This window comes from Pollachius pollachius (genome assembly GCF_949987615.1).
Source record: "Pollachius pollachius genome assembly, chromosome: 18".
NCBI lineage: Eukaryota > Metazoa > Chordata > Actinopteri > Gadiformes > Gadidae > Pollachius > Pollachius pollachius.
The window spans coordinates 3076058-3100864 of NC_136951.1; the positions used below are offsets into that span (position 1 = coordinate 3076058).

Here is a 24807-nt window from a genome sequence, read left to right on the forward strand (position 1 = left end):
GAGCTGCTCCTTTTAAGAGAAAAACAGCCAGGCGTTTAGAACTTATTGAGAGTTTATTTTTCTTGAACCTTTTGGTGCAATCGTTTTGATCAGAATCTGCATATACTATCGGATCGGTATTTGACCAATCCGGTTACTGATCAACATTGTGGCTGACGTGTGTTTTTTGTGTTTTAAACAGGGCATCCAGGGACCCCCAGGGTTACCAGGGGTACGGGGGAAACCTGGACCACAGGTGAGCAACCCCTTCTCTCATTGTAGATTGAAAGAGGCACGTTGATGTTCCTGTTGAATGGCTTGATTTCAATTCGTTCATTCATTCATTCTCAGTCAGCAACCCTTATCTCTTTTTGCTCCAGGGTAAAACAGGAGAAAGGGGTCCTGATGGCATTTCTGGCCCCCCAGGGGCTGAGGTCAGTAAATAAACCCAACGATACAACATGAAGAAGAGATGCTATATGGAAGTTTAGCTATTTTACCATGGTCTTGTGTCTCCTGTCTTGTTTACAGGGTTTCCCTGGCGACATGGGACCGCCGGGAGAGAACGGTCTTGAAGGAGAAAAGGTGAGCAGATCAACTACTAGATATGGGTTTTAGTTTGCAATTTTCCCGTCCTTTTTTTTTTACGTCTTGAAAATCTTCCAATCCAGGGGAAGCTGGGTGTCAGAGGGTTGCCAGGCCCAACGGGGGTCACAGGACTGGAGGTACGGGTCACAACACTGCAGACTTCACTTCTTAAAGGATTTCCCACATGAAACAGAACATGAGCTATAGCCATGACATCATCTTCAACGAGTCATTATTGTGCTCCTCAGGGAGATGAAGGACCCCTCGGACCACCAGGGCTGACGGGACTGGAGGTGAGTTCCTGATTCTCCAGTCATCACCTGATGTTGCTAAGGCCTTTTGAAAGGCAAATATTAGGGGGATCAATTGCCTGTGTGTGCTTGTGATTTCGCCTGAGGTTTTTTAGTAAGCCCCTGAGTCCACTTCTAATGCTCACTTTCCATGAGCATTGCACGTGGAAGAATTACGTGCATGTGGTTCTGGCTCGTGGTTAGGCCTTCAAGGATAGATGCTTTATGTGGACTGTGTATCTTTTTGCGTGTGTGTGTGTGTGTGTGTGTGTGTGTGCGTGAGTGCGTGTGTGCGTGCGTGCGTGCGTGCGTGCGTGTGTGTGTGTGTGTGTGGTTGTGTGTGTATGTGTGTTTGATTGTGTGTGTGTTTGTGGGCCTGCATGCATGTCCATGACTTCTTGCACGTGTCAGCATAAGATTTTGATTGCTATTTGGTTGCAGGACAGCCATATTATTGTATGGTTTCATAAATTTCCTCGAAATCATCTCAGAGCAACAGCTGACGCTGTCCCTACAGATCTGGCCTCTCGCAGTGAAAAGCAAAGTTTTGTTTTTGTTGCCAGAAAGAATTAGAGAGACTTAGTGAAAGAATGAGAGCAAGCTTGGGGAGAGAGAGAGAGAGAGAGAGAGCCAGAGGAGAGGAAAGAGAGACACACAAAGGAGGCCTAACACTTAGTACATGGAAACATGTAACAAGAACCTACCGCTCCATGCTTTGTGGTGTGTCATCTGGAAAGGCTCATCGCGAGCACAGCCAACGGAAAGCTGGCATCACCTGCCTTGTTAGCAAGGGGAGTCTTATGTAACCAAGACAGCATGCCATGACAAGATTGAACATATCATAACAATAACATTTGGAGTCAACTCAAACACTGTTTATCTTTAAAAAAAAGCTTTTGTGTAATTAGATAATTATTTTTCAATACCTAGCCTACTGGTATAGAGCTGAGCACCACTCTAGGATTTTTATTGCTAAATCAGGAATTATAAAATGGATTTCCCCCCATATAAAGTCATTCTGAGTCCATGAAGTCCTGGCTGAATGCCTTGTAGTGGGCTGAATGTGGTGGTTCTTGCGGTTGCTATGCTGTCTAGCTAGCATCTTGTCTCCTGAATGTAGTCTGTAATCGCAATTATCTAAGAAATGTAATCTTACATGTACTTACATTTACTATCATCACTTCCAAACATATCATTACAAAAACGTAATATTTGCATGAAGTGGCAAAATCGATTATGGAACCTGCTTGGATTATCTTTCAGATCATTATTATGTTCTGTTATAAACTTTGTTTAGATTTTCTTGTCCCAGTCACATCGGTCTAGGTGCGCTCTCTTTTGCTGAAGTTCCTCCAGCTGGAACTACTAGTCTCATTGTTCTTTTAGCCTCTCCGGGGCCAGACGGGCCCACACTTATGTGGAGAAGCGGGGGATAGCTTTCACAGACAGTGATTGAATGGTCCCTTCAGACTCCATTGTCATCTGTAGCAGACTGTTAGACCTATTTCCCATATTGTCTCCACAACTGATGTCAAATAGCCCACTCACCTCACTAAGCCATAAATCTGGGGATAGAAAATCCAAAAAACGAATTCTTCTGGTACTCCCCAGAGAAACATGGTTTAAATAAATATTTCATCACTAAATCGTACAATTGGCATTGGTGCTACACAAAATGGGGTGCAAGGATTGAGTAGCCAAGCTTCTAATATTCTTTAAAAGTAGTTTTTTTTTCATTAAATGCCATCGGTCCTAAGGTCTTGGAATATGACTTTAAACCGAGAGTATGGGTCTCATCTGAGGTTCAGCGGGTATGCTAGGTGTCGCTCGTACAGGCAAACCCAATCTATCTGAAGCCACACTGGGCTATCTCAAAAGAGATTAAAGCCATGCCATTAACGTAAATAAAGCAGTCTCGGTTTAATGTCTAGAGTAGACGCCTTTCTAGATTTATGAAACACTCAGGTCTGTTGAGACTTCTGAAGCAAAAGAAAAAAAAAATTTTTAAATTGTCATAATGTTTGTTTTGGGTTTTTTTCAGGGGAGAATGGGGAGAAAGGGTTTTCCTGGAAAGATCGGGGAAGAAGGCGTCAAGGTAAGAAAAGAAGACATTCACTGATTGAAATCATTTCATTCATCCACAAACCTTTCACATATACCCTTGTTTGGTTTCTCTCTGCAGGGAGAGACTGGCATCAGCGGCATTGTTGGACCAATGGGAGAAAGAGTAAGAATCGATCTACAGATCTATCTATATATCTGTCCGTCTATCATCCTCACCACTTGTATGGATTATTGGATATTATCGATCAAATCAATAATAGTCTAAATATTTCAGGGGTTGGTGGGTTTCATCGGACCAGTCGGAGAGAGCGGCCTGGCTGGAGAGAAGGTGATTGAACGTGTTTCCCCTCCATGTTATAGGGAAACCATGGAGAGATATGATTGTAATGGTTGTACCAAATATGGTTTTGTTGTCTCTGGTTTGCTGAGCATGTGTGTGTGTGTTCACGCGTGTGTGTGTGCGGCGTGTGCGTGTGTGTGTGTTTTCCCATCTCCAGGGGGATCGAGGTGGGATGGGCTTGCCTGGACCAGCTGGAGAAAAGGGATCAGAGGTAAGGGACACAGAGGACCATGAGGATGAACACAGTGAGGAGTTATAGTTCATCCAGTCTCTCCATTAAGATGGAGCACTGACGAGCCACTTGGTTGCTCTCCGAGTTATCACAGAATGAAAGGATTCTTATATTTAAGAGTATGCAATTCCCATGGGAATATATTCATACCTGCAATCAAGACTGCTATTATGTAGGCCAAGCATTTTGGAGGTTGGCAAATTATACATCTTAGCCTTTTTAATGCATGCCGTTGGAAAAAAGTCTTTATTTGAATGTTAGTAGAGATTTATGTTTCTTACCCTGATTGAAGAATCCTGCTCTGACGTTAGTCTTGATATATTTCCACAAGCTGTTCTCTGTTGTGCACACACACACACACACACACACACACACACACACACACACACACACACACACACGCACACACACACACACATGGACACACTCCCACACACACACAAAAATAAGTGCTTTGTTCGACCAAAAATATACTTTTTGCTCTCAGCAAAAACATGGTAGAAGATCTTTTGAGTTGTTTGCAGTGATGAAGCAAAGATACAAAACTGATAATAAAAATTTGAGAGGAAACTACAATCACAAATAAATTGCGGTAGTACATGTGGTGCTCAAAGTACTCATTGTATTAGTGTTAGCAAGTAGCAATTAGTAGAATCCTTAACTCATCTAAGTGTTGTTTTTTAAACACAAATTAAACCATTACTACATTGCGCATAATCGTCTAAAGTAATTGATATAGTTAGAAGCTATAGTTTGCTATTGTAAAAAATAAATGCATATACATATATTCACAATTTACCATTAAAATATAATATTATGTACACTAAAGTGTCTATAGACTTTTATAGACTGATTTCATATTCTATATATTGTTGCTGCGACATCATAGTGATCTGGGTTATATCACAGCTACTTAGTGTGTTTGTTTGTGTGTGTGTGTGCGTGTGTGTGTGTGTGTGTTATTTTTTGTGTGTGTGTGTGTGTACTATTGAGTGAGTGTGTGTCATAAGGTGCTGTACAGTGACTTTCTGAACTGCATCTGTCACACATGTTTCAAAAAACGTTTTACAAAAAGGCAAAATAAATACTTGTTTTAACATTGTGTGAATTTGTGTGTGACAGGGTCACCCAGGGACACCGGGGGCAGGTGGGCCTTCAGGACCACCTGGAACCAAAGTAAGCATGAACTCATTTCCATTTTTTCATCAGATATTAAGAGAAAACCAAACTTGTTGTTATCTTTGTGCATCATATTTTGTTCATTGATGAACTTTACAACCGTTGAAACTGGGGTTCCTAGTGCTGTCTCCCCCTTCTCTCTCTCTCCCTGTCTCTGTCTCTCTCTCTCTCTCTCTCTCTCTCTCTCTCTCTCTCTCTCTCTCACTCTGTCTGTCTGTCTCTCTCTCACTCTGTCTGTCTGTCTGTCTCTCTCTCTCTCTCTCTCTCTCTCTCTCTCTCTCTCTCTCTCTCTGTCTTTGAGCCTGATGAGGGATGGCTGTCTCCTGCTGCAGTCCTATTACCCTGCTGTCAGTCAAACACCCAACACCTCCGACCAATTAGAAGCAGCCCCTGTTTCCCTCCCCCTGCTCCACCTTCTCCTCCCCCTCCACCTCCTCCGTGGCCCAGCTCTGCCCAGGAGCAGGAACCGGTTTAGGTGGACAATTGGGGCCACCAGACCATCAAAATAAACACAAACCCAGGGAATCTTGTGGGGGGGGGGGGGGGGGTAGATTCCAGAGCAGCTCCCCTTAATTGGTATGATTGACTGACCCCCCAACAAACCCCACAGTGTTTCTGCAGGGTCAGCCCGCCCCTCAGGGTCAGCAGTACGGGGGCTCCCCCCCCCCCCACCCTCAACCCTAGCACTTCAAAACCTTTGACTCAAAGCCCCCCTCCCTTTGTTTGCCAGGGTCCCCCTGGATCCAGTGGGCCGGGCGGGACCAGAGGAGCCAAGGGCATGAGGGTAAGACTGAACAACACGCTTTAGAGCAGAAAGGATATTTTCGGAAAATTGTAAATTGAGCATAGAGCATTGACCTACTGTTGTGGTGGGTAATACATGTTTCTGTGTGTCAGTGATGTGTGTGTGTGTGTGTGTGTGTGTGTGTGTGTGTGTGTGCGTGTGTGTGTGTGTGTGTGTGTGTGTATCATATAGAATAATTTGAGTGAGGTGTATGGAGTAATAGAGGATAGTAAATCGATCTTGTTCCACATAGAAATATGTCTACTTTATGGCGTAACTGATGATGGAAAAACTTATATCGGTGTCATATCGGTGTCCTGAACTTAAGTGTAATTTTTACTTGTGTAACACCATGGCCAGGGTCTATTTAATGGCTGGAGGTTCTCCAATAAAGAAACAGGTTTCATGTTGGTTGCGTATCAATGCTATGGATGTGAAGCCTCCAGTGGAACGACAGCATAGTTTCCAGTTTCTTCTGGAACCAGTGACTTAGTGAGACAGGCGTTATGTTACAGTGTGGTGAATCAGGGTCCTCCACGCTGCGCTCACAGGCCTCCTGGGACCAGACGTGTTTTACAACCGCTCAAGACGACCCCAGCGTTACAGATTACCACCAAATATAACACACAGACTATTATAATACACATGCAAAACAAAAGTGATTCACGTCACCAATCCGGATGTCTTTTAAGGGCAAAAGTCAAAGAGATACTTAACTGTGACAGCTATACCTGCTTGAGTTGAGCTGCCTTATTAGATTCTCACAGAGATGGGGACATTTACTGAATCTCTACTATACTGTATAGCGTTCTGTGTCTGTTGTCTCTAGACTGTAGAATACGTTTTATTCTCATTTGTAACAAATCTTCAGTTGATGTTCAACATTGAGAAGCAGTGAAAGTCCAGCTGTTTCTAACAACAGAAAGTTTTTTAAAGTGAAACTGCTTAAAATGCCTTAAAATCTATTAATAATAGATGAATTTCAAAAAGTAGACTGATAGAAATGTTGAATGTTCTTGAGTGACTTTATTAGCCCCCTTCCAAAAGCCCTTTTAATTAATGGCTTTTATAGCCTTGGATCTGTGGCCTGGTATCTGAGCCATTTGGCAGACAGGATAAACGCCATGGTGGCTCTGCATCTGACCCTCCATGGGGGACTGGGGGTATGGCCAGACCCCGGGAGGGTGTCTGGGAGGCTGGGGCTTCAATTGATGCCTGTGTCAGCATCTTCCACTGCCCGTAAATAAAGGTATGAGTTGTGCAGCCCTAGTCCAGATCCACTGGTCTCAGAGTAACGAGCAGGACACATTTTGTGGTGAGGCTAGACGCAGCGGACGCATTGGCTAAACAAATAGAGAAAGGGGGAATAGTGTCGAACGATTAACGTTTCTCAAGTTATCTTATTCCCGTCTGAAGGCGGGAATATCGCAGTTGTGTACAAGAATCGAGACGCTCGTAACTCCTTTGTGTCTCTGTGTGCGTGTGTAAGTTGACACGGCGATATGCTTCTACCAGATGTGTGTGTTGGTGCAAGGCTCTAGGGAGCCTGAACATGGCAGAAACCGGAGATCTGTTCTGAACCTCAGATTCCCAGACAGAAAATGGCAACAGGTAGTGTGGGAATCTGAGAGCGGAGGAACTAAAGATGGCTCAGGCCAATTCCTCACCAACCTTGGAACGCTGGGAACACCGATCTGTCCTCCACCTTGGTTTCTTCCTCCCTCTCTCCTCTGTTTATTCCCTTGGCTCCGTACCTCGTCTCCTCCATCAATTTCTTTTGTCTTTTGCCGACATGATTCATGCTATTAATCGTCACCTCAGCACTCACTCCCTACAAATGACTCAGGTTCATCAATCCTCATATTCTCTCTCTCAATCCCTCGATCTCTCTCTGTCCCTCTCTCTCTCACTCTCTGTCTCGCTCAATCTCCTTCTCTATCTCTGTCTCTCTGTTGCTCTCTCTTCGCCTTCCCTACTATTCTTTTGTCTGTCCAGTTTAATGAACTGAACACAGAGCAGGGCTGCATACCATTACACATGCCCAATTGGATTCAGACAGATGTTGCACACAGTATATCTGGTAATATCTGGGGTCTAGTGACGACTGAGAACTGGTCCACAAATCCCCAGCTCGTCTGTTAAAATCCACTGTGGACATTCAATTGTGTTGACATTCAGGCAGGTTTTTTTTTCAAAATTTGTCATTTCAAAATGATGTGTGAGTAATTCTTTCCACGACCTAATGAAGAATGAGGCGAAGAAGCAGCTCCCTTTATACAGTAGCAGCCCGGCTGGGTAAACGCACACAGTGGGAGCAGCTCCTCCAGACAGGAATGTTAATGAGTGCTGTTCATACAGCTCTATGTAGAGGCTAACAGGCTTATAGCAAATGGCTAGAGCTGTGATCTCCTTGGGCCCTGTGTCCTGCTGCGCTCTGTCGACAAACAGTTTGTTCAACGTGTCATAGTAGCATTATTCCTGTGTAAATACATCATTTTAAATAACAACAGATTGTGATAGATGCTGAACCATCACCAGAAAACGTACTGAAAAGTTAAATAGTGCAGTTTGATTTAGTTTAGTGGTTGGTAGAACAGAATCGTTTTAAACTAAAATGAAGAAGGAGCCAAGGATTAATAAAACAATGTGCAACTGAGACCGAGAATGACGCAACAAGTATCTCCCCCATTAGCTTTATCTTGTTAACATGATCAACCAATCAGACTAACCATCAAATGATTGCTCACAGCACATAGACATCTCATTGTGATGTGAAGTGTTTGGGAGCAGGCCTTAGATAGGTTGGAGATGGCAGGAGGAGAGAGTGGAAGGGAGGTAGAGGAGTAATCAAGTAGAGGTTGAAGGGAGGGTGAGTAGAGGGACAGAGGAGAGGTTGAAGGAAGATGGAGGTGATTCATGGAGGAGAAAGTGGAGAAGAGTCCTCCCTGCAGGGGCAGCAGATGTATACTGTGGGTAGCTCTGAGGGACCAGAGGCCGGGGGCTGCCTCTTGTTATGACCGCTGCGCCTCATGGGCCCAGCAGGGGATTCCATTTGACAGTTGTGACCCAATAACCCTAACAGTCACGTTGTTCTAAAGATGTATTTAAGTATCAACATTGTGTGTGTGTGTGTGTGTGTGTGTGTGTGTGTGTGTGCGTGTGTGTGTGCGCGCACGTGCGTGTGTTCTAATAAACATACTGTGACCTTCTATGAGGTACCAGGGACAAGAGACAATTCACCCTCACTCAGGTCATCATGCAAGCCCACTGACTCATGCATGCCCACACACACACACACTGTCCATCACAGAGTACATTATTTTTCCCATGACCCATGAAGTTACGTTTTCCTGTGGAGTCTATTGAGGAGTGAGGAGTGGTGACAGGCAGGTTATTTTCCATGGATGGTCTATGTGTGTGTGCTTTTGTATGTATGTGTGTATGTGTGTGTGTGTGTGGGGGTGTGTGTGTGTGTGTGTGTGCGTGCGTGTGCGTATGTGTGTGTTAGGTATGGCTGCCTCACAGTGTTACAGTGACCTCTGCTGGTTGAGTGACAGCTGTCTATCCTTTCTTCTCAGGGAGCGAGAGGGCCTGATGGTTCAGTGGGAGAGCTGGGGCTAGAGGGCAAAAAGGTAAGAGGCCCTAAAGGGCAAAGGTTCATTGATCAATTTCATTATAAAATAATTGCATAATGGCTGATAGGAAGTGCATGGCTTCATAGCAAACTAAATAGCCCTCCACTGAAGCTGTGATACAACACATATTAAACCTGCACTAGGTAAGCTTTCCCATAAACAACAGCTAGTGACTTGAGTGGGAGCCACTAGATAAACTAGCTATAACTACATCATTTATTTTTCTATGGTCGTCTGAATATTACATAGCTTTAACTGCCGTGACTCCAGACTTGCGGGTAGTGAAGGAGGGAGAGTGGAGCAGGATAAAACCATCATAGATAGAAGATGCCTGTGTTGGGGACTCATGGAGGGGCACTCTGTTCTTGTGAAACTCTCTTACTCATATTGAATGTTAATAGAATGAGTGAATAATAGAATGTTAATTGAATGAGTTAATAGATGCAGTCAAAGGTGACATGATCCAGGTCTAACTCACCTCATGTCTGTCCCCAGGGTGCAGATGGCCCCGTGGGTAAGGTGGGCCTGTCAGGACCCGAGGTCAGTCACACATGCTTTCATCACCATATACTACAGATAGATTTAGTATAGGACTGGAATATCATATTATGTTATGTTATGTTATATTATATTATGTTGTTATATTATATTATATTGTATTATGTTATGTTTTACTATATTATATCATACTATATTATATTATGTAATATTATATTCTTTTACATTATAATATGTTATACTATATTATATTATGACATATTATTATATATTATATTAAATGATATTATACTATATTATATTATATTATACTATATTATATTATGTTATGTTATGTTATACTATATAATATCTTGTTTTATTTATATTACAGCTCTAAAAGCATTACCATGGTCCAATTCAGTGATACAATCACTTTTTATATATATCAATATGAATATCTATGTTATGGAAGATCTTTCGTTGATATCTTTCTTTCTTACTCCATGCCCCGGCTTTTCTTTTATCTTGTTATCATCCAGGGACCGACTGGAGACGTGGGGGACGTCGGGCAGAAAGGGTTTCCAGTATGTTAGACGCCTCCTGCACTTTATCTCTCTCTCACTCTCTCTCTCTCTCTCTCTCTCTCTCTCTCTCTCTCTCTCTCTCTCTCTCTCTATTACACCTGTGTGGTATGGTTAAATGGAAGATACTACTGTGGTTTTAATCTGCTATCACGAATGAACGAATGAATACTATTGCTCAGTAACAGAGAGTTACCTCTGTGTTTAGGGTGTTCAAGGGCCCTCCGGATCTCCAGGAGACAAAGGGATAGCAGGCGAGCCGGTAAGATGCTACCCTTTCTATCTTTCTCCATCTCCCAACTTCCCTTCATCTCTAGACACCTGCTCTTCGGCTTACTGCTTCTCTCTCGCGACCCCTGTTTGTTTGAAGATTGGGGGCCATCTTTTACTCATTTTATTCCATCCCCTTTTGTTTTTCAAGTATAATTTTTGAATGATTGTCCATTTTTATCGTTCTTTTTTTCCTCAAACCATTTCATGGCCATCCATCTTTACTCTTGAATTATGATGTGTGACTACGGCCATAGTCTACGGAACGACACAGTCCCAACATGTTTTATAAGGCATGCATTAATGTCTGCTAAATATTTAGCACACTTAATTAATGGTTTCCTGCACGCGAGCCAGAGGTTTTCTCTGTTGCTTCTTCTGGCGTAGAGAGAGAAAGCCTGCGGTGCGTTGGCCTTGTCCGGTGACTAATTGGTTTTTAAAGAGGTAAGGCTTATCAATGGAATGGTTTTGGCGGCAGATCCCCAGTGAAAAGCCATGCTGGAGTTGGGAGTAGCGGCCTGGCAAATGTGAAGCCGTTAATCTAAAATAAATCCACCCATCATACTTTGGTTAAAGTTGCAGATTGATATATTTTCCACCAGCCCTCTCTCTCTCTCTCTCTCTCTCTCTCTCTCTCTCTCTCTCTCTCTCTCTCTCTCTTCTCTCGCTCTCTCTCTCTCTCTCTCTCTCTTTCCATCCTCATCCTCATCCTTCATGTACTGCACATTCACAAAAGGTTGACCTTTTACTATTGCTCTACTGCTCTATCTCTCTCTCTTCCTATCTCTCGATTCTTCTCTTTCATGTGTGCCCAAACACCCACACAAACCCACACCCAGACAGACACACACACACACACACACACACACACACACACACACACACACACACACACACACAATTTACTCCCTCACATGGTTTGTATAATCTGTGGTGTTCTGGTGTGCTTGTCTAACAAAGCATTTCTGACCTAGACAACAATGACTACTTTCACTAGGCTCCTGTTGAAAAGTTTCAGCTGTTGTTTAATAGCCACCATATCTCTGCTGTTGTTGCTGTTATGGTTATGTTCTAAACTGTGTAGACAGGCTCAGTGGTGTATAAGCGTCTGTGCCGTCCTTCACAGGGACCCTCGGGGCCTGCAGGGACCATAGGACTGCTGGGGGAACTCGGTCAACAAGTCAGTGGACAAATCCTGTCTTTCTCCATCTCATTCATGAACTATCTGTTCTAAATTCAAGATTTGATTTAATATTACTAATATTCAATCTTTCTCAGGGTCCTCCAGGAAACGTTGGTGACCCGGGGCTGATGGGTGAACCAGGAGAGAAGGTGAGACGATGCATTACGTTTAAATACAATATAACATAGAAGAGGTCTATGTGACCAACAATAAGACACATCAAGGTTGAAGAAGTATGCTATTGAATCAAATAATATCCTTTTTACATAGCTTTAAAAACAGCTATGTAAGATGAAACTCACAATGGGTTATTGTTAATTAGCTCGCCAACTAAGAACTCTGATAAAATCAGCAAGGATTGATAATAATAAGAAATATCACAATGATACAGGGAAAAAACGAATACATGAAACTATTAACAAAGTGATATATTATTTATATTTTATTTACTGTATTCATAGTTTACAACGTTTATCGGCCCATTCAAAGATGTTTTGCTCGGAAACAGTTTCAGGAATGAAGGGTGGTATCAGTTATTGTTACAACCCTATAACCCTAACAACCGTAAAAACTCTATTACAACCATAAGAGACTTTAAGCTTGACCTAGACTTTCAAAAAATGACTTGTGAGCATCTCTGCACCCCCGACACACAGACCCACACAAGCACTGCTCAAGTCACACCAATGTAAGTGCTGCAGTGTTTGTGTGTGTGTGTGTGTGTGTGTGTGTGTGTGTTTGTGTGTGTGTGTGTGTGTGTGTGTGTGTGTGTGTGTGTGTGTGTGTGTGTGTGTGTGTGTGTGTGTATGTAGTTTAAGTGTTTAAAAGTCCCCTCTTGAATTATTACAACGGCCCTGCAGTCCCTGCGAACAAGGAAGGCCCTTCAGCGATACCCCAGGATCCCCAGGCCTGTGATCGTATCAGGGTACACTCTTGTGGTATCAGGGGAACCACACAGCCTGTAGTGGTATCAGGGTACACTCTGGTGGTATCAGGGTACACTGTGATGATATCAGGGTACATTGTGGTGGTATCAGGGTACACTGTGGTCGTGTCAGGGTACACTGGTGGTATCAGGGTACAGGCCTGTGGTGGTATCAGGGTACAGCCCTGTGGTGGTATCAGGGTACAGCCCTGTGGTGTATCAGAGTACAGCCCTGTGGTGGTATCAGGGTACAGCCCTGTGGTGGTATCAGAATACAGCCCTGTGGTGGTATCAGGGTACACTGTGGTGGTATCAGGGTACAGCCCTGTAGTTGTATCAGGGTACAGCCCTGTGGTGGTATCAGGGTACACTGTGGTGGTATCAGGGTACAGCCCTGTAGTGGTATCAGGGTACACTGTGGTGGTATCAGGGTACACTGTTGTGGTATCAGGGAACACTGTGGTGGTATCAGGGTACACTGTGGTGGTATCAGGGTACACAGCCCTGTGGTGGTATCAGGGTACACAGGCCTGTGGTCGTATCAGGGTACACTGTGGTGGCATCAGGGTACACTGTGGTCTTATCAGGGTACACAGGCATGTGGTCGTATCAGGGTACACTGTGGTGGTATCAGGGTACAGGCCTGTGGTGGTATCAGGGTACAGGCGTGTGGTGGTAACAGGGTACACTGTAGTTGTATCAGGGTACACCGGCCTGTGGTCGTATCAGGGTACACTGTGGTGGTATCAGCGTACCCACATGGTTCCCCATGAGCACCAGCATCACCTTAAAGTCAGGTACATATGCCTGTGGTCGTATGAGGGTACAAAGTCCTGTGGTTGTATCAGGGTACACTGTGTTGGTATTAGGGTACAGGCCTGTGGTGTTATCAGGGTACAGGCCTGTGGTGGTATCAGGGTACACTGTGGTGGTATCAGGGTACAGACCTGTGGTGGTATCAGGGTACAGGTGTGGTGGTATCAGGGTACACTGTAGTTGTATCAGGGTACACCGGCCTGTGGTCGTATCAAGGTACACTGTTGTGGCATCAGGGGACCCACACGGTTCCCCATGAGCACCAGCACCACCTTAAAGTAAATGTTCCCCCCCGCCATTGTTCTAAAGACACACATAAAAACATTTGAACACACACTCAATATGACACGGATTCAAAGGGCATGCTAATCTGTTAGTCTAACCATACTCTCCTATGTGTGTGTGTGTGTGTGTGTGTGTGTGTGTGTGTGTGTGTGTGTGTGTGTGTGTGTGTGTGTGTGTGTGTGTGTGTGTGTGTGTGTGTGTGTGTGTGATCAGGGAGCCATTGGCACGTCTGGAAACATGGGGGAGCAGGGACTGATTGGACCTCGTGTAAGTATATCACACACATCCCTCTCCCATACGTTCTGCCTTCAGCAAAAGCGTACTGTACATTGTTTTATACAGTATATCTCAATGTATAAGCCCTTATTTGTGAATAAATAACCTTAACAGTCAAACTGTTCTGAATATGCATTTAGGTAACAACACTGTGTGTGTGTGTGTGTGTGTGTGTGTGTGTGTGTGTGTGTGTGTGTGTGTGTGTGTGTGTGTGTGTGTGTGTGTGTGTGTGTGTGTGTGTGTGTGTGTGTGTGTCCATACAGGGGGAGCCAGGCCTGGAGGGGGAGGCAGGGTCAGCTGGTCATGATGGAACCAAGGTACCCCATGTTTCCTAAGCGCTCTTCAGCTGAAGCTGAGGTTGCAACTCAACCAGTACATATTGCAAATGGAAAACAGTGCAGGGTTAATCCTCATCTCCCACCCAATGTGTGTAGGGTGAGAAGGGTGACATGGGCCAGGAGGGAGACAACGGGGACAAGGGAGAGCTGGGACTGAAGGGTAAAGAAGGCACACCTGGCTTTACTGGCCTCACCGGCGTCAGGGTAGGTAGTGAATTCATAGGGACCTCATACTTCAGGGTCACACCTGCCTGATGACCATTCATTAGTATGTGTTTAATCCTTTAATGTTGAATGTTTGCCTTAGGGTCAAGAGGGTAAATCTGGCAAGATGGGAGAGAGAGGGAAAATTGGACTAAAGGTAAGCGATAAATCAAGCAACCAATCAATCATACACCCACAAATCAATCAATCAATGTTTCATAAATCAATGGAATATAAAATAACTACTTTATTGATCCCAGATGAGTTCTGCTCTGTAACGAAGCTTTGGCAATGGGTCTTTTCATTTTCTTTAGGGTGCCAAAGGTCCAATCGGTCACCTTGGGGAGACCGGGCCCATGGGGAAGCTTGGACCCCCAGGGTTCGTTGGTCAGAAGGGCTCCAGGGGAACCACAGGACACGTGGTGAGTGAGACAATGTCACTAGAGACTAATCAACTAGAGACACACAGTAGACAACGTCCCTAGAGAAGGATCTAATAGAGACACACAGTAGACATTGGGTTAGAGAACAATCAACTAGAGACACACAGTAGACAACGTCCCTAGAGAAGAATCAACCAGAAATACAGAGTAGACAACGTCATTAGAGAACAATCAACTAGAGACACACAGTAGACAACATTGTTAGAGAAAAATCAACTAGAGATACACAGTAGACAATGTCCCTAGAGAAGAATCAACCAGAGATACAGAGTAGACAACGTCATTAGAGAACGATCCACCATACTGTAGATTAAATCCCAGCAGATGCTGTCCTAGGTTGACAGTGAGTACTGCTCTGTGTCCCCAGGGCGCCCCCGGTCGGATGGGTCAGCAGGGAGAGGTCGGTCTGGGGGGTTATGAGGTGAGCCACACCACAGTTACCTGCTGTAATATCCACTGGTTTATACTCTGTTGTAATTATTTTGGTGGAATCTGATTTGACTTCAGTTGATTTTGTATCACTCCAGGGCCACCAGGGATCATCAGGCCCCATTGGGGGTCCGGGGCCCAAAGGTGAAAAGGTACGCAATGATTCACTTTATATTTTGTTGATTGGATAACTCTAAGTTCTTAACGTAGCTTTAAAAGATAATCACCTGATCAAAATGAAACTCCTGCACACTCATAAAAAAGATATTAAAAACAGACTTTAACTAGGAATTTAATATTACCTTTATAGTATTGTTAGGATACATTTGATCTACCAAATTATGTTTGGCATGATGTTGTATTATTTACTTCATTCAACATAATGCTAATATGAGACAAAATGCTAATATGAAACATAATGCTAATATGAGATGAACCATTTCTTATTCTCCCAGGGCGAGCAGGGGGACGACGGGAAGGTGGAAGGGCCTCCTGGAGCTCCGGGCGACATTGTGAGTGGCCCCTCCAGACCTCATGTCTGTGGTCTCCTAGTAGCTCCCCTTCAGATGTGGATATATATGTGGATAGAGCTTCCTCTTGCAGTCTGCATGTGAAGCTCTGTTTCGTGAAGCTCTGTTCTTTATCCCATTCAGCATGGCTTTGGTTTGAATTTACGTTTTTCACCAGGGAACCCCTGGGGATCGGGGAGAGAGGGGCGAGTCGGGAGACCCGGGCTATATTGTGAGTAGTGCTCCTCAGAATGGATGAGGTCAGCGCTCTGTTATGATGATCCTACACTCCATATGCATTGTACTATATCATCCTCTAATTCTTCAGGGTCAGATCGGTTTTGATGGCGAGAGAGGGAAGTCCGGGGCCCCTGGCCTACCTGTGAGTGTGGCCCCCCTTATATACCGATGGCTATTACACAGGGTTGACTGTACACACTGATGACCTTCTGATTCATTGATCACTCACAGGGTCACCCTGGCCTGCGTGGGAGGCAAGGCCCCAAAGGATCCAAGGGAGATCAGGTAAGAATATCAAGTAATGCTTAGGATGTGATCTTTTTGTTTCAGAGTGAGTTTGAGCCACATTGTGGTGTGGTGTACAATGCTTAATATTGTTTGCTCTAGATTCAGTCCCATGGATACGTGTCCCTCGTGAATGCTCCTGGATAGAGGGTGTTGGGAAACTGTTTTCTATATCTCAAAGAACCTTATTGCTCTATATACGGTTTGCTTCTCATGCAGGGTCGTCTCTTAGTCATTCAGGTGTTACGGGAAGAGCAAAGCAAAAGAGAGAAAAATTCAGTGGGGGCTGTTCTGTCTTCGTTATGTTTTATCTTCTTCTTTATTTTAGGGTCAAAAAGGCAAGCAGGGTCACAACGGCGCAAAAGGATCAAGAGCATTACAGGTGCGTCCATCAACCAAGTCCACACTCGACATGACCTGGTGGAATATTATCTTATTTATGGGCTATCCGATATATTACATTCAAGTCTAAGACGCACACAGACAGTTCCATACAACATTTAAGCTATTACTAATATGATATACATATTTCAGTTTTCAGACACAATCTCTCTCTCTCTCTCTCTCTGTAAACAATCAGTTAAAGTGATTAATTAATTTTGTTAGAAATGTGATGTGAGTTATGAGTTTTAAAAATCCCAACCGTCTCTGTGTGTCCTCCATCCCTCCCTCCTCCAGGGCGTGGTCGGGCCCATGGGTCCCAGGGGGGTAGTGGGCCGGGAGGGCCAGGAGGGGCTGCCTGGCATGGATGGACATCCAGGGAAGGATGGCAATAAAGGCATGCCGGTGAGACAGCGACACTCTTTATTCTCACTATTAAAAGAATATACTCACTATTTCAATGGAGGACAGGATCAACTGCACTAGGGTTTCAGAATCAGAATCAGAGTAACTTTTATTACATGTTATTGTGCAAATACACAAGAGTAAAATTCTTAGGCTTGGTTCCTCAACCGCCACATAGCAGCAACAATACAATATAAAATAAATACAGAGAAATAAAATATGTAGAATAAGTAAAGATAAGTAGCAGAAGTGTAAAGTGATCAAGTGGTAGTGGTTGCTGTAGTGTGTGCGTGGCTTTGTTTGTTAGGAGTGGCCAGTTGTAATGCCTTCTGTCCTGTCTATAGGGGGAACACGGAGATGACGGGGACTTTGGTGTGATCGGTAACGCTGGTGCACGGGGTAAACTCGGGGGTCCAGGACTTCCTGGCGACCAGGGGACGTATGGGCTGAAGGTGAAGAGAAATCTTCTGCTAAACAAAAAACACAAGTATTACCCACATCAGGTTGGGCTCAGTGTGTTCGTTTTGTTGGATTTTGTGAATGAATTCTTCCTGCAGTAGAAGTCATGCAGTGTCTTTTCTCAAGCGCTCACTATTTCTTCTTCCAGGGCGAGCGGGGTCTTCCAGGACAAGTGGGACCCAGGGGGAAGAGGGGTTTCAGGGGTGGGATGGGACTGCCAGGGACCCAAGGAGACCAGGGACATAAAGGAAGACCTGTACGTTACCCTTGAGCAAACCATGGTTCCATTGGTATATTTCCGACTAGACCCCTGTACACTTTGTAGGTTCACTTGTTCTGTAAGTCATACGTTATATAACGATGTGTGTTTTGATGATAACTAGGGAGACTCAGGCGAACCAGGTTTTCCTGGCTTCCTGGGACTACTTGGACCAACGGTATGTCTAAAAAGTGCTCTCTGACAACAATCTATGATTTATCTTCTGCAATGTTAAGCTAAATTACCCTTTGCTTGAACACAGGACACCATACATTGTGCTCCAGAAATCACATTCATCTCACTTCAAGTTCTACAAAATAAAAACTCAGATACTGATGGAGTTTTATTTAACAACTCATTATGACTTATTTAAAGAAAGGGCACCAAAGAAAATTGAATGATGATGGAAGGATGATAAATCACCATCGCACCCTTAAACCTTTAACCATTAAACCTCTTGAATACATACCATCTTTTAATGAAAGGCCCACCTGGTACAATATTGTGGTACTGTCCTGCCTGTAATGTCACATGGTCCACCACATTGCACCTTGAATAATTATTTCTTTATAGTTTTGCCCTAATTACGTTTGCGTTGCCCAATGCCAGATTTTGGGACTTTCTAACTTGAATATCAGCATAGAAAGCACGATTCTTTGTACGATTCTACGAAAAAAGAAAAGGAGAAAGCTGTTCCTTGCACATGCTTCCTCAGGTGACATTGTTGTTGTTCTAGGGGGCCCCCGGAGACTATGGACCAAAGGGCATCCAGGGGCCAAAGGGGCCCCAGGGTATGATGGTAAGCAACGGAATCTAAAAATCTGACCAAACAAATGTGTGAACACTTGAATTCCTCGACCATTAAAAGGAGTGAATCTTGCTTCTGTTCTTTGATTTATTTCAAAGTAAACCTGAAAATAAAAAAATTAAAAAATTGGATTGGACGCTTAAAGTTTTGATTTGCGAGGAGATACTAGCCGGGAATCTAGTGGGGTATCAGGCAGTGTATTATCATAAGATGTAACCTGATTACTACCAGCTTGGAATTGGTGATGTAGTCAACAATCCTGGTTGTTTTAGAGGAAGTTATAGCAATTCAAATGTAAACAAATCCATTCAGTTCAATGTTAGGTGAAATGTTAATGTTCTATTCCTAACATATCTCTTTGATTCTCTCCTCAGGGCGTAGGGGGGTCGGCCGGTCTTATGGGAATCATCGGTCCTAATGGAAGTGCTGTACGTATCGCACAGTTCTAAACTCACGCTGACTGTTCTCTGGACTTCATGTTCTTTTGATTTCATTGCTAACAGTGAGCTTTACATTTCAGGGTCCTAGAGGAGAGAAGGGCAACCGTGGAGAGACTGTGAGTACACTTTTTTTTTAATTAGACCTTCACCGTAATCTATACATCACATTTACATTACTTTAAAACACTAAAACAGTTTGATATCCAGACTTCAAATTTTTTTTTTGTCTTTTCTGAACAGGGATTGCAAGGACCAACGGTAGGTGTGAATTAGTTGCGTTGCTTTAGGGAATAAAAGTTGAGACATTATATCCAGTCTACTGTAACCCATGTATCAACACTCCTGATGATCATGATGTCTTCATCAGGGATCTCCCGGACCGCGTGGGCCCCCCGGACCACCTGTAAGCTACAGCTCCCTTTTTGGAACAAAATTCTATATGTTAATTACTCTTTTCTCTAAGCCACGTTCCGGTCTCTTGTCACTGTCCGGCCACAAAGGCACAATAAGCCCATTTAAATATACAAAATATAACAAATCCAAGAGGTAATATTGTAATAATATCTTAATGTTATAAAATACCTTCTACTGATTATTCTCTATTCCTTCTCTAGGGGCCTCCAAGTATTCCCGCCTCATTTGTAAGTCATTACAATTTTACTCATTACAATTATAAACAAGTCATCCCCTTACATTTTGTATTTTATAGAGAAAATGTCATCAAGACGGTTGTTATTTCCAGATGGAGGATGGTCTTCATTTCTTTGTGGATCCACCCACCCCACTCAGGACTGAGGTGAGCAGAGCAACATTGGAGTGTGTGTCCGTGTGTGTGTGTGTGTGTGTGTGTGTGTGTGTGTGTGTGTGTCCATGTTTGTGTTTTCCTGTGTGTGTACGTCTTTCAGATTAACATAGACAAAACAAATATTTTCCCTGGCCCTCTTACAACTATGTTTACTCTCCTCAATCATCAGCATCTTCATAAGCCGGCGATGGACCTCCCAATGCTGGACCAGGGCGCAGAGATCTTCAAGACCATCCACTACCTCAGTAACCTGATCCAGAGCCTGAAGAACCCGCTGGGCAACAGGGACAACCCCGCCCGCATCTGCAAGGACCTCCACAGCTGTGAACACAAAGTGAAAGATGGTGTGTAGTGATTATGTGCGCGTGTGTGTGTACAGTGTGTATGCTTTGTTCGTATATAATGTTTGCTGTCAGTATGAATAGAAGAAAAATACTGATTGGTTGATAAACTTGTGTTCTTTTTGTCAGGCACTTATTGGATTGACCCCAACCTGGGCTGCTCCTCAGATACTGTAGAAGTCTTCTGCAATTTTACTGGAGGAGGGCAGACCTGCCTCAAGCCAATCACAGTATCCAAGGTAACACAGACACAAGGGAAACACGAGGGAATCAATGAAATCCTCACAACAATTATTCTCAAATCCTCACAAATATCAATTGAAAAATAAAGATAGAAACCTGAGACCTAACCGACTTTCTTTTCCTGAAACAGCCGGAAATTAGTGTTGGCCGTGTGCAGATGAAGTTCCTGCACCTGCTGAGCTCCGAGGCGGTGCAGCACATCACGGTCCACTGCCTGAATGCCGCTGTGTGGAGCGAGGAGGACGGCCGGGCCCCTGGGCCCCGCGCGGCCACCTTCAGGTCCTGGAGCGGGGAGATGATCCATGCCGGAGGGGAGCTGGCCCCACACGTTACAGAGGACTCCTGCTGGGTGAGTGGTCATCAGGCTGTGCAGGGTGGATGGACTGTCCGGTGGTTAGGGTGTTAGGGACTCCCAGCCCAAAGGTTTTGGGTTTGTATCTCCCAAACAACCGCAGTCTACTGGGACGGGATGCCCCAACTCCTTACTGTTCCCAATATATCAAAGCAACACCCTGTCAACATACAAGACCATTTGATAGTATGACAGTGACAAAAATGTATTCCTCCATTTCAGATGAAAGACGGGCGCTGGCACCAGACTCACTTCGTCTTCCACTCGGCCGACCCGACGCTCCTCCCCGTGGTGGACATCCTCCACCTGCCCCGGACCAGCCCTGGCTCACACTACCACCTGGAGGTGGGCCCTGTGTGCTTCCTGTAGCACCAGCCAACCCCCGCACCTTTGCTGGGCTGCAAGGGGAACCCCCCCCCCCCCCCCCCCCGAGTACTGTCCTTCAGGGCACCTCGCGGCTCTGCCCCTCCAACATCCCCCCTCCCCTAGCCTGGCCGGCCAACATCACATTGGGGCGGGGGTGTTCACAGAAACAGAAGAGAAGCAGGACGAGGGGGAGGAGGAGGAGGAAGAGGAAGGGCTGAAGAGGGGGTGGAGGGGCTCTTGCACTAACAGCTCCTTGAGAGGGCAGTAGGGGGGATGGTTCCCCCCTTGTATGGGTGCCAACATGGGGCCACCCCAATGCAGAAATTAAGTTTCATGCCACCTAGTCTCTCTGGAACAATGCTAAAGTGAGGAGAGAAACGCGGCCTAGCCCATTTTGTGTTAACTTTACCAACAGTTGGACCTTGTAGTAACTTATTGTCTGTTATGGTATACTGTATTGTATACCTACTGCGTGTACTGTTTTTTTTTTTGGAAATACTCGAAGAAAAACACAGACACAATTCTGTTTAAAGAAGAATCATTAAGTCAGTAGGAGTACTTAAATGTACATATATATATGCTTATTGCTTAACGTTTATACATGTATATCTTATGTAAAGAAATAATCTTCAAGTGCAATAGAAAATGAGAAGATCATTTTATATTCTAAACATGTCGGATGATATTGAAGGCCTTTCAGGGGTGCTGTTCTATTAGCCTTTGGTGCTCATCTCCTGTCAATCAAGTATTTGTGAATTGTTACACAATTATATTAAACCGCAAAAAAAATCGTTCTTGTTCCCCTCAAATGTAAGCTCAAATGTAAGCTCTTTTTTAAGTAAAACAAATCCATAAGAAGGGGCATCCAATCAGATTTCATTAAACGTTATTAAGAAGCCACATATAGAGACCCAGAGGATTCTCCACCCTCAATATTTGAAATGAATGAATGAACAACCGATCTGGCCTTGATATATATTCTTGCAAATATGTAGTATAAATTCTCAAGAGTGCATTATTTTCGACGGTGAACTTTATCTCAACTGTGGAACGTGAAGTCAGATGTAGATACTAATCCCAAAGAAGTCCCTGCTCCTCTTACTTTCTGTTTCCAGAGGCTTTTATAAACCACAGAGAGATAAAGGATTATTGTCTATTGGTCCAGGTACGTCTATTGGACAGGCTATAGCTACAGGCAATCCCTGGGAGCGAAAACTGAGCCAGAGTCCAAACACACTCCTTCTCTCACTAGCTCACACTCTGTGCAAAGCCAGGCTGGAGTTGGGAGTTGCTGTGCTGGCAAATGTGAAGCTGTTAATCTAAAATAAATGCACCCATCTTACTTTGGTTAAAGTGACTCCCAAAAGCTTCTCTGACTCTCTCTCTCTCTCTCTCTCTCTCTCTCTCTCTCTCTCTCTCTCTCTCTCTCTCTCTCTCTCCTGCATGGCGCTAAGTAGGGCTGAGGTGCTCACCTAGTGCTCTAATTACACCACTTTGCAAAAAGAATGAATAATAAATATACAATTATTCTGATAAATATAAATGCATGCATGCTCTATTTAAAAGCAAACAAACATATAGGCATAGTTTATTGCCAAAGCTTATTGAACTTCCCCATCCTCGTATTGTTATAGCCCATCCAGAAACAAACACAATGCATAGTTGCTTGATGATTTCAAATCTTGTTTGCCTTTTTTTATTCATGTTTCTGTTGTACTGCAATATTCAGAGATATATATTTTAAGAAAAATCTTTTCATGGATAATAATAGACAGTGTGCATAAATAGTGCACTTTCACAATCCCTGCCACACATAGTGTATGCAAACACACACACACACACACACACACACACACACTGAGTTGTATGTACTATCTCTTGCAACACTTCTAGTGGAAATAGTTTGATCACATTTATTTTCTGTGCTGTAGTTTAAAAGTGTGTATAAAGTGCAAGTCTTGCTATATACAGTGATCCCCTCTTGCTAATTTAATGTTATTTAATGTTGTAAACGTGGTTTCTGATAGAGCTAGGTGCTGATTTAACAATAGTAGTATTTCTGACTATTTTATATAACAGTTTGCCCAACTGGTCTTGGAGTTATAGATGTTTTTTTATGTGTAAATTTTAGGCTCCAGAGGAAAAAATATATTGCAATGTTTATTGTCTTTTATTTTTTTATTTTGTTGACTTTCTTTTTTCCCTTTATAATAATCAAACATGTACTGTACAAGGACCTTGTTCAACGCTATAACTGTTCTTTAATGGAAATTGTTAAAGTTCTGTACTATTTGTAAATCCGTTGTAGACATTAAAATGAGCTAAGAATACCTCACATTATTCCTTATGACTTGGTAAAAACTCTTCCTGATCTGTTGGGGAAATATCAAAACATCATCCAACTCTGGAACAGGAACAACCCTGGTGCTTTTATCTGTCGTGTATCTGTTACCCTTTCTCTGTTCAATGTTCAGTTGTCTAATAAATACAATGAATATGTGTCAGGACCATTACTTTAAGAACCTCAACGTCCAATAGTATCGAGCCAATAGTATCGCTTCAGAATAACGCCACTAGATGGCAGAATCGTACAATTCAGACCACAGTAATGCTTTGTACCTGGTGGAGTGAGGACCCTTTCTGTCCCGTCTAGCTTTCAGATGAATGGATACTTATACTCCGTTTAGAGATATCGACAGCCGTTGCAACCTTCTATAAACTTGACGGTCATAGTAAAAGCTTGCCAAGGAGAGGCTATCCACCATGAAGCCCGTCAATCAAGTACCAATGTGTCACTGTCTGTCTGGCAGCCTTCTGATTATATGGACTCTTCTTCTTTAATAGGTCCATGTATGGACCTATTAAAGGTCCATACATGCATCCTGCGGCCAGTACGTTGGCCAGTAGCTAGCTACTGCTACCTTTGATGTAGCTATTGAAATGAATAAAACAGTCAGGTAGGTCTATCAAATTATTACTAAAAGCATCCCAACATCACTTAATCGATAATAATCCATATTTTTATTTTAATAGCATCTGCGCTGGAGAACTGTCAGCCTCAATGAACCGCATTTACAAGTATATTATTACATAGGCTCCATATGTGACATGAGGTACAGGTGACTTTTGACCCTCATGCTTGGTAAGCCTAAGGTAGCATGAGCTTGACTCCAAAAATGACATGTCTCCTGATTTAGTTTGACCTTTTACTTATAAAAAGGGAACAATACAAACGAAGGCATGAATTGAAATAAGGGTAAATAAACGTTGTTGCTACGTAGGCTTCTAGCTCTGTATTCCCACCCATAATAATCATATATAGTACAAAATAATATCTCAAAATATGCAATCTAGACATTTACTAAATATGTCTCTTACACCATTCTTGTGTTTGGGTTTCATATGCATTACATTCCCGCTCCTTACATGGCCCTGTGTTCGTGTCTACAGGTGTATCGGACGTCTGGGAGGGAGTCGTTATAGTTTGGCTTCAGCTCAGCGAAAACCTCCCCCTATATTTGTTTTAACCAATCAGGTTGTCGGAATCGCGCCTCCAAGTGGTGTCAAACCAGTTCCCGGTGACGTCCACCCCT

The 24807-nt window shown here is 43.6% G+C and overlaps 1 protein-coding gene across 1 annotated transcript in view; it reads left to right on the plus strand.

Moving 5' to 3' along the window:
* The window catches only part of col27a1a (collagen, type XXVII, alpha 1a), a 67035-nt gene extending 43323 nt beyond the window's left edge, over positions 1–23712 (plus strand). Inside the window, exons 18-61 of the mRNA XM_079755833.1 lie at positions 182–235; positions 360–413; positions 511–564; positions 651–704; positions 816–860; positions 2899–2952; positions 3040–3084; positions 3196–3249; positions 3419–3472; positions 4616–4669; positions 5403–5456; positions 9035–9088; positions 9587–9631; positions 10111–10155; positions 10361–10414; positions 11549–11602; positions 11701–11754; positions 13845–13898; positions 14171–14224; positions 14342–14449; positions 14553–14606; positions 14764–14871; positions 15260–15313; positions 15420–15473; positions 15777–15833; positions 16009–16062; positions 16159–16212; positions 16302–16355; positions 16684–16737; positions 17034–17141; positions 17486–17593; positions 17749–17856; positions 17984–18037; positions 18596–18658; positions 19042–19095; positions 19188–19223; positions 19348–19365; positions 19475–19510; positions 19722–19748; positions 19850–19903; positions 20082–20256; positions 20383–20492; positions 20627–20845; positions 21071–23712. Of these exons, the coding sequence (XP_079611959.1) occupies positions 182–235; positions 360–413; positions 511–564; positions 651–704; positions 816–860; positions 2899–2952; positions 3040–3084; positions 3196–3249; positions 3419–3472; positions 4616–4669; positions 5403–5456; positions 9035–9088; positions 9587–9631; positions 10111–10155; positions 10361–10414; positions 11549–11602; positions 11701–11754; positions 13845–13898; positions 14171–14224; positions 14342–14449; positions 14553–14606; positions 14764–14871; positions 15260–15313; positions 15420–15473; positions 15777–15833; positions 16009–16062; positions 16159–16212; positions 16302–16355; positions 16684–16737; positions 17034–17141; positions 17486–17593; positions 17749–17856; positions 17984–18037; positions 18596–18658; positions 19042–19095; positions 19188–19223; positions 19348–19365; positions 19475–19510; positions 19722–19748; positions 19850–19903; positions 20082–20256; positions 20383–20492; positions 20627–20845; positions 21071–21217 (2958 nt within the window). The 3' untranslated portion in view covers positions 21218–23712. The remainder of the gene's footprint in view (positions 1–181; positions 236–359; positions 414–510; positions 565–650; positions 705–815; positions 861–2898; positions 2953–3039; positions 3085–3195; positions 3250–3418; positions 3473–4615; positions 4670–5402; positions 5457–9034; positions 9089–9586; positions 9632–10110; positions 10156–10360; positions 10415–11548; positions 11603–11700; positions 11755–13844; positions 13899–14170; positions 14225–14341; positions 14450–14552; positions 14607–14763; positions 14872–15259; positions 15314–15419; positions 15474–15776; positions 15834–16008; positions 16063–16158; positions 16213–16301; positions 16356–16683; positions 16738–17033; positions 17142–17485; positions 17594–17748; positions 17857–17983; positions 18038–18595; positions 18659–19041; positions 19096–19187; positions 19224–19347; positions 19366–19474; positions 19511–19721; positions 19749–19849; positions 19904–20081; positions 20257–20382; positions 20493–20626; positions 20846–21070) is intronic.
* Positions 23713–24807: the final 1095 nt, after the last annotated feature.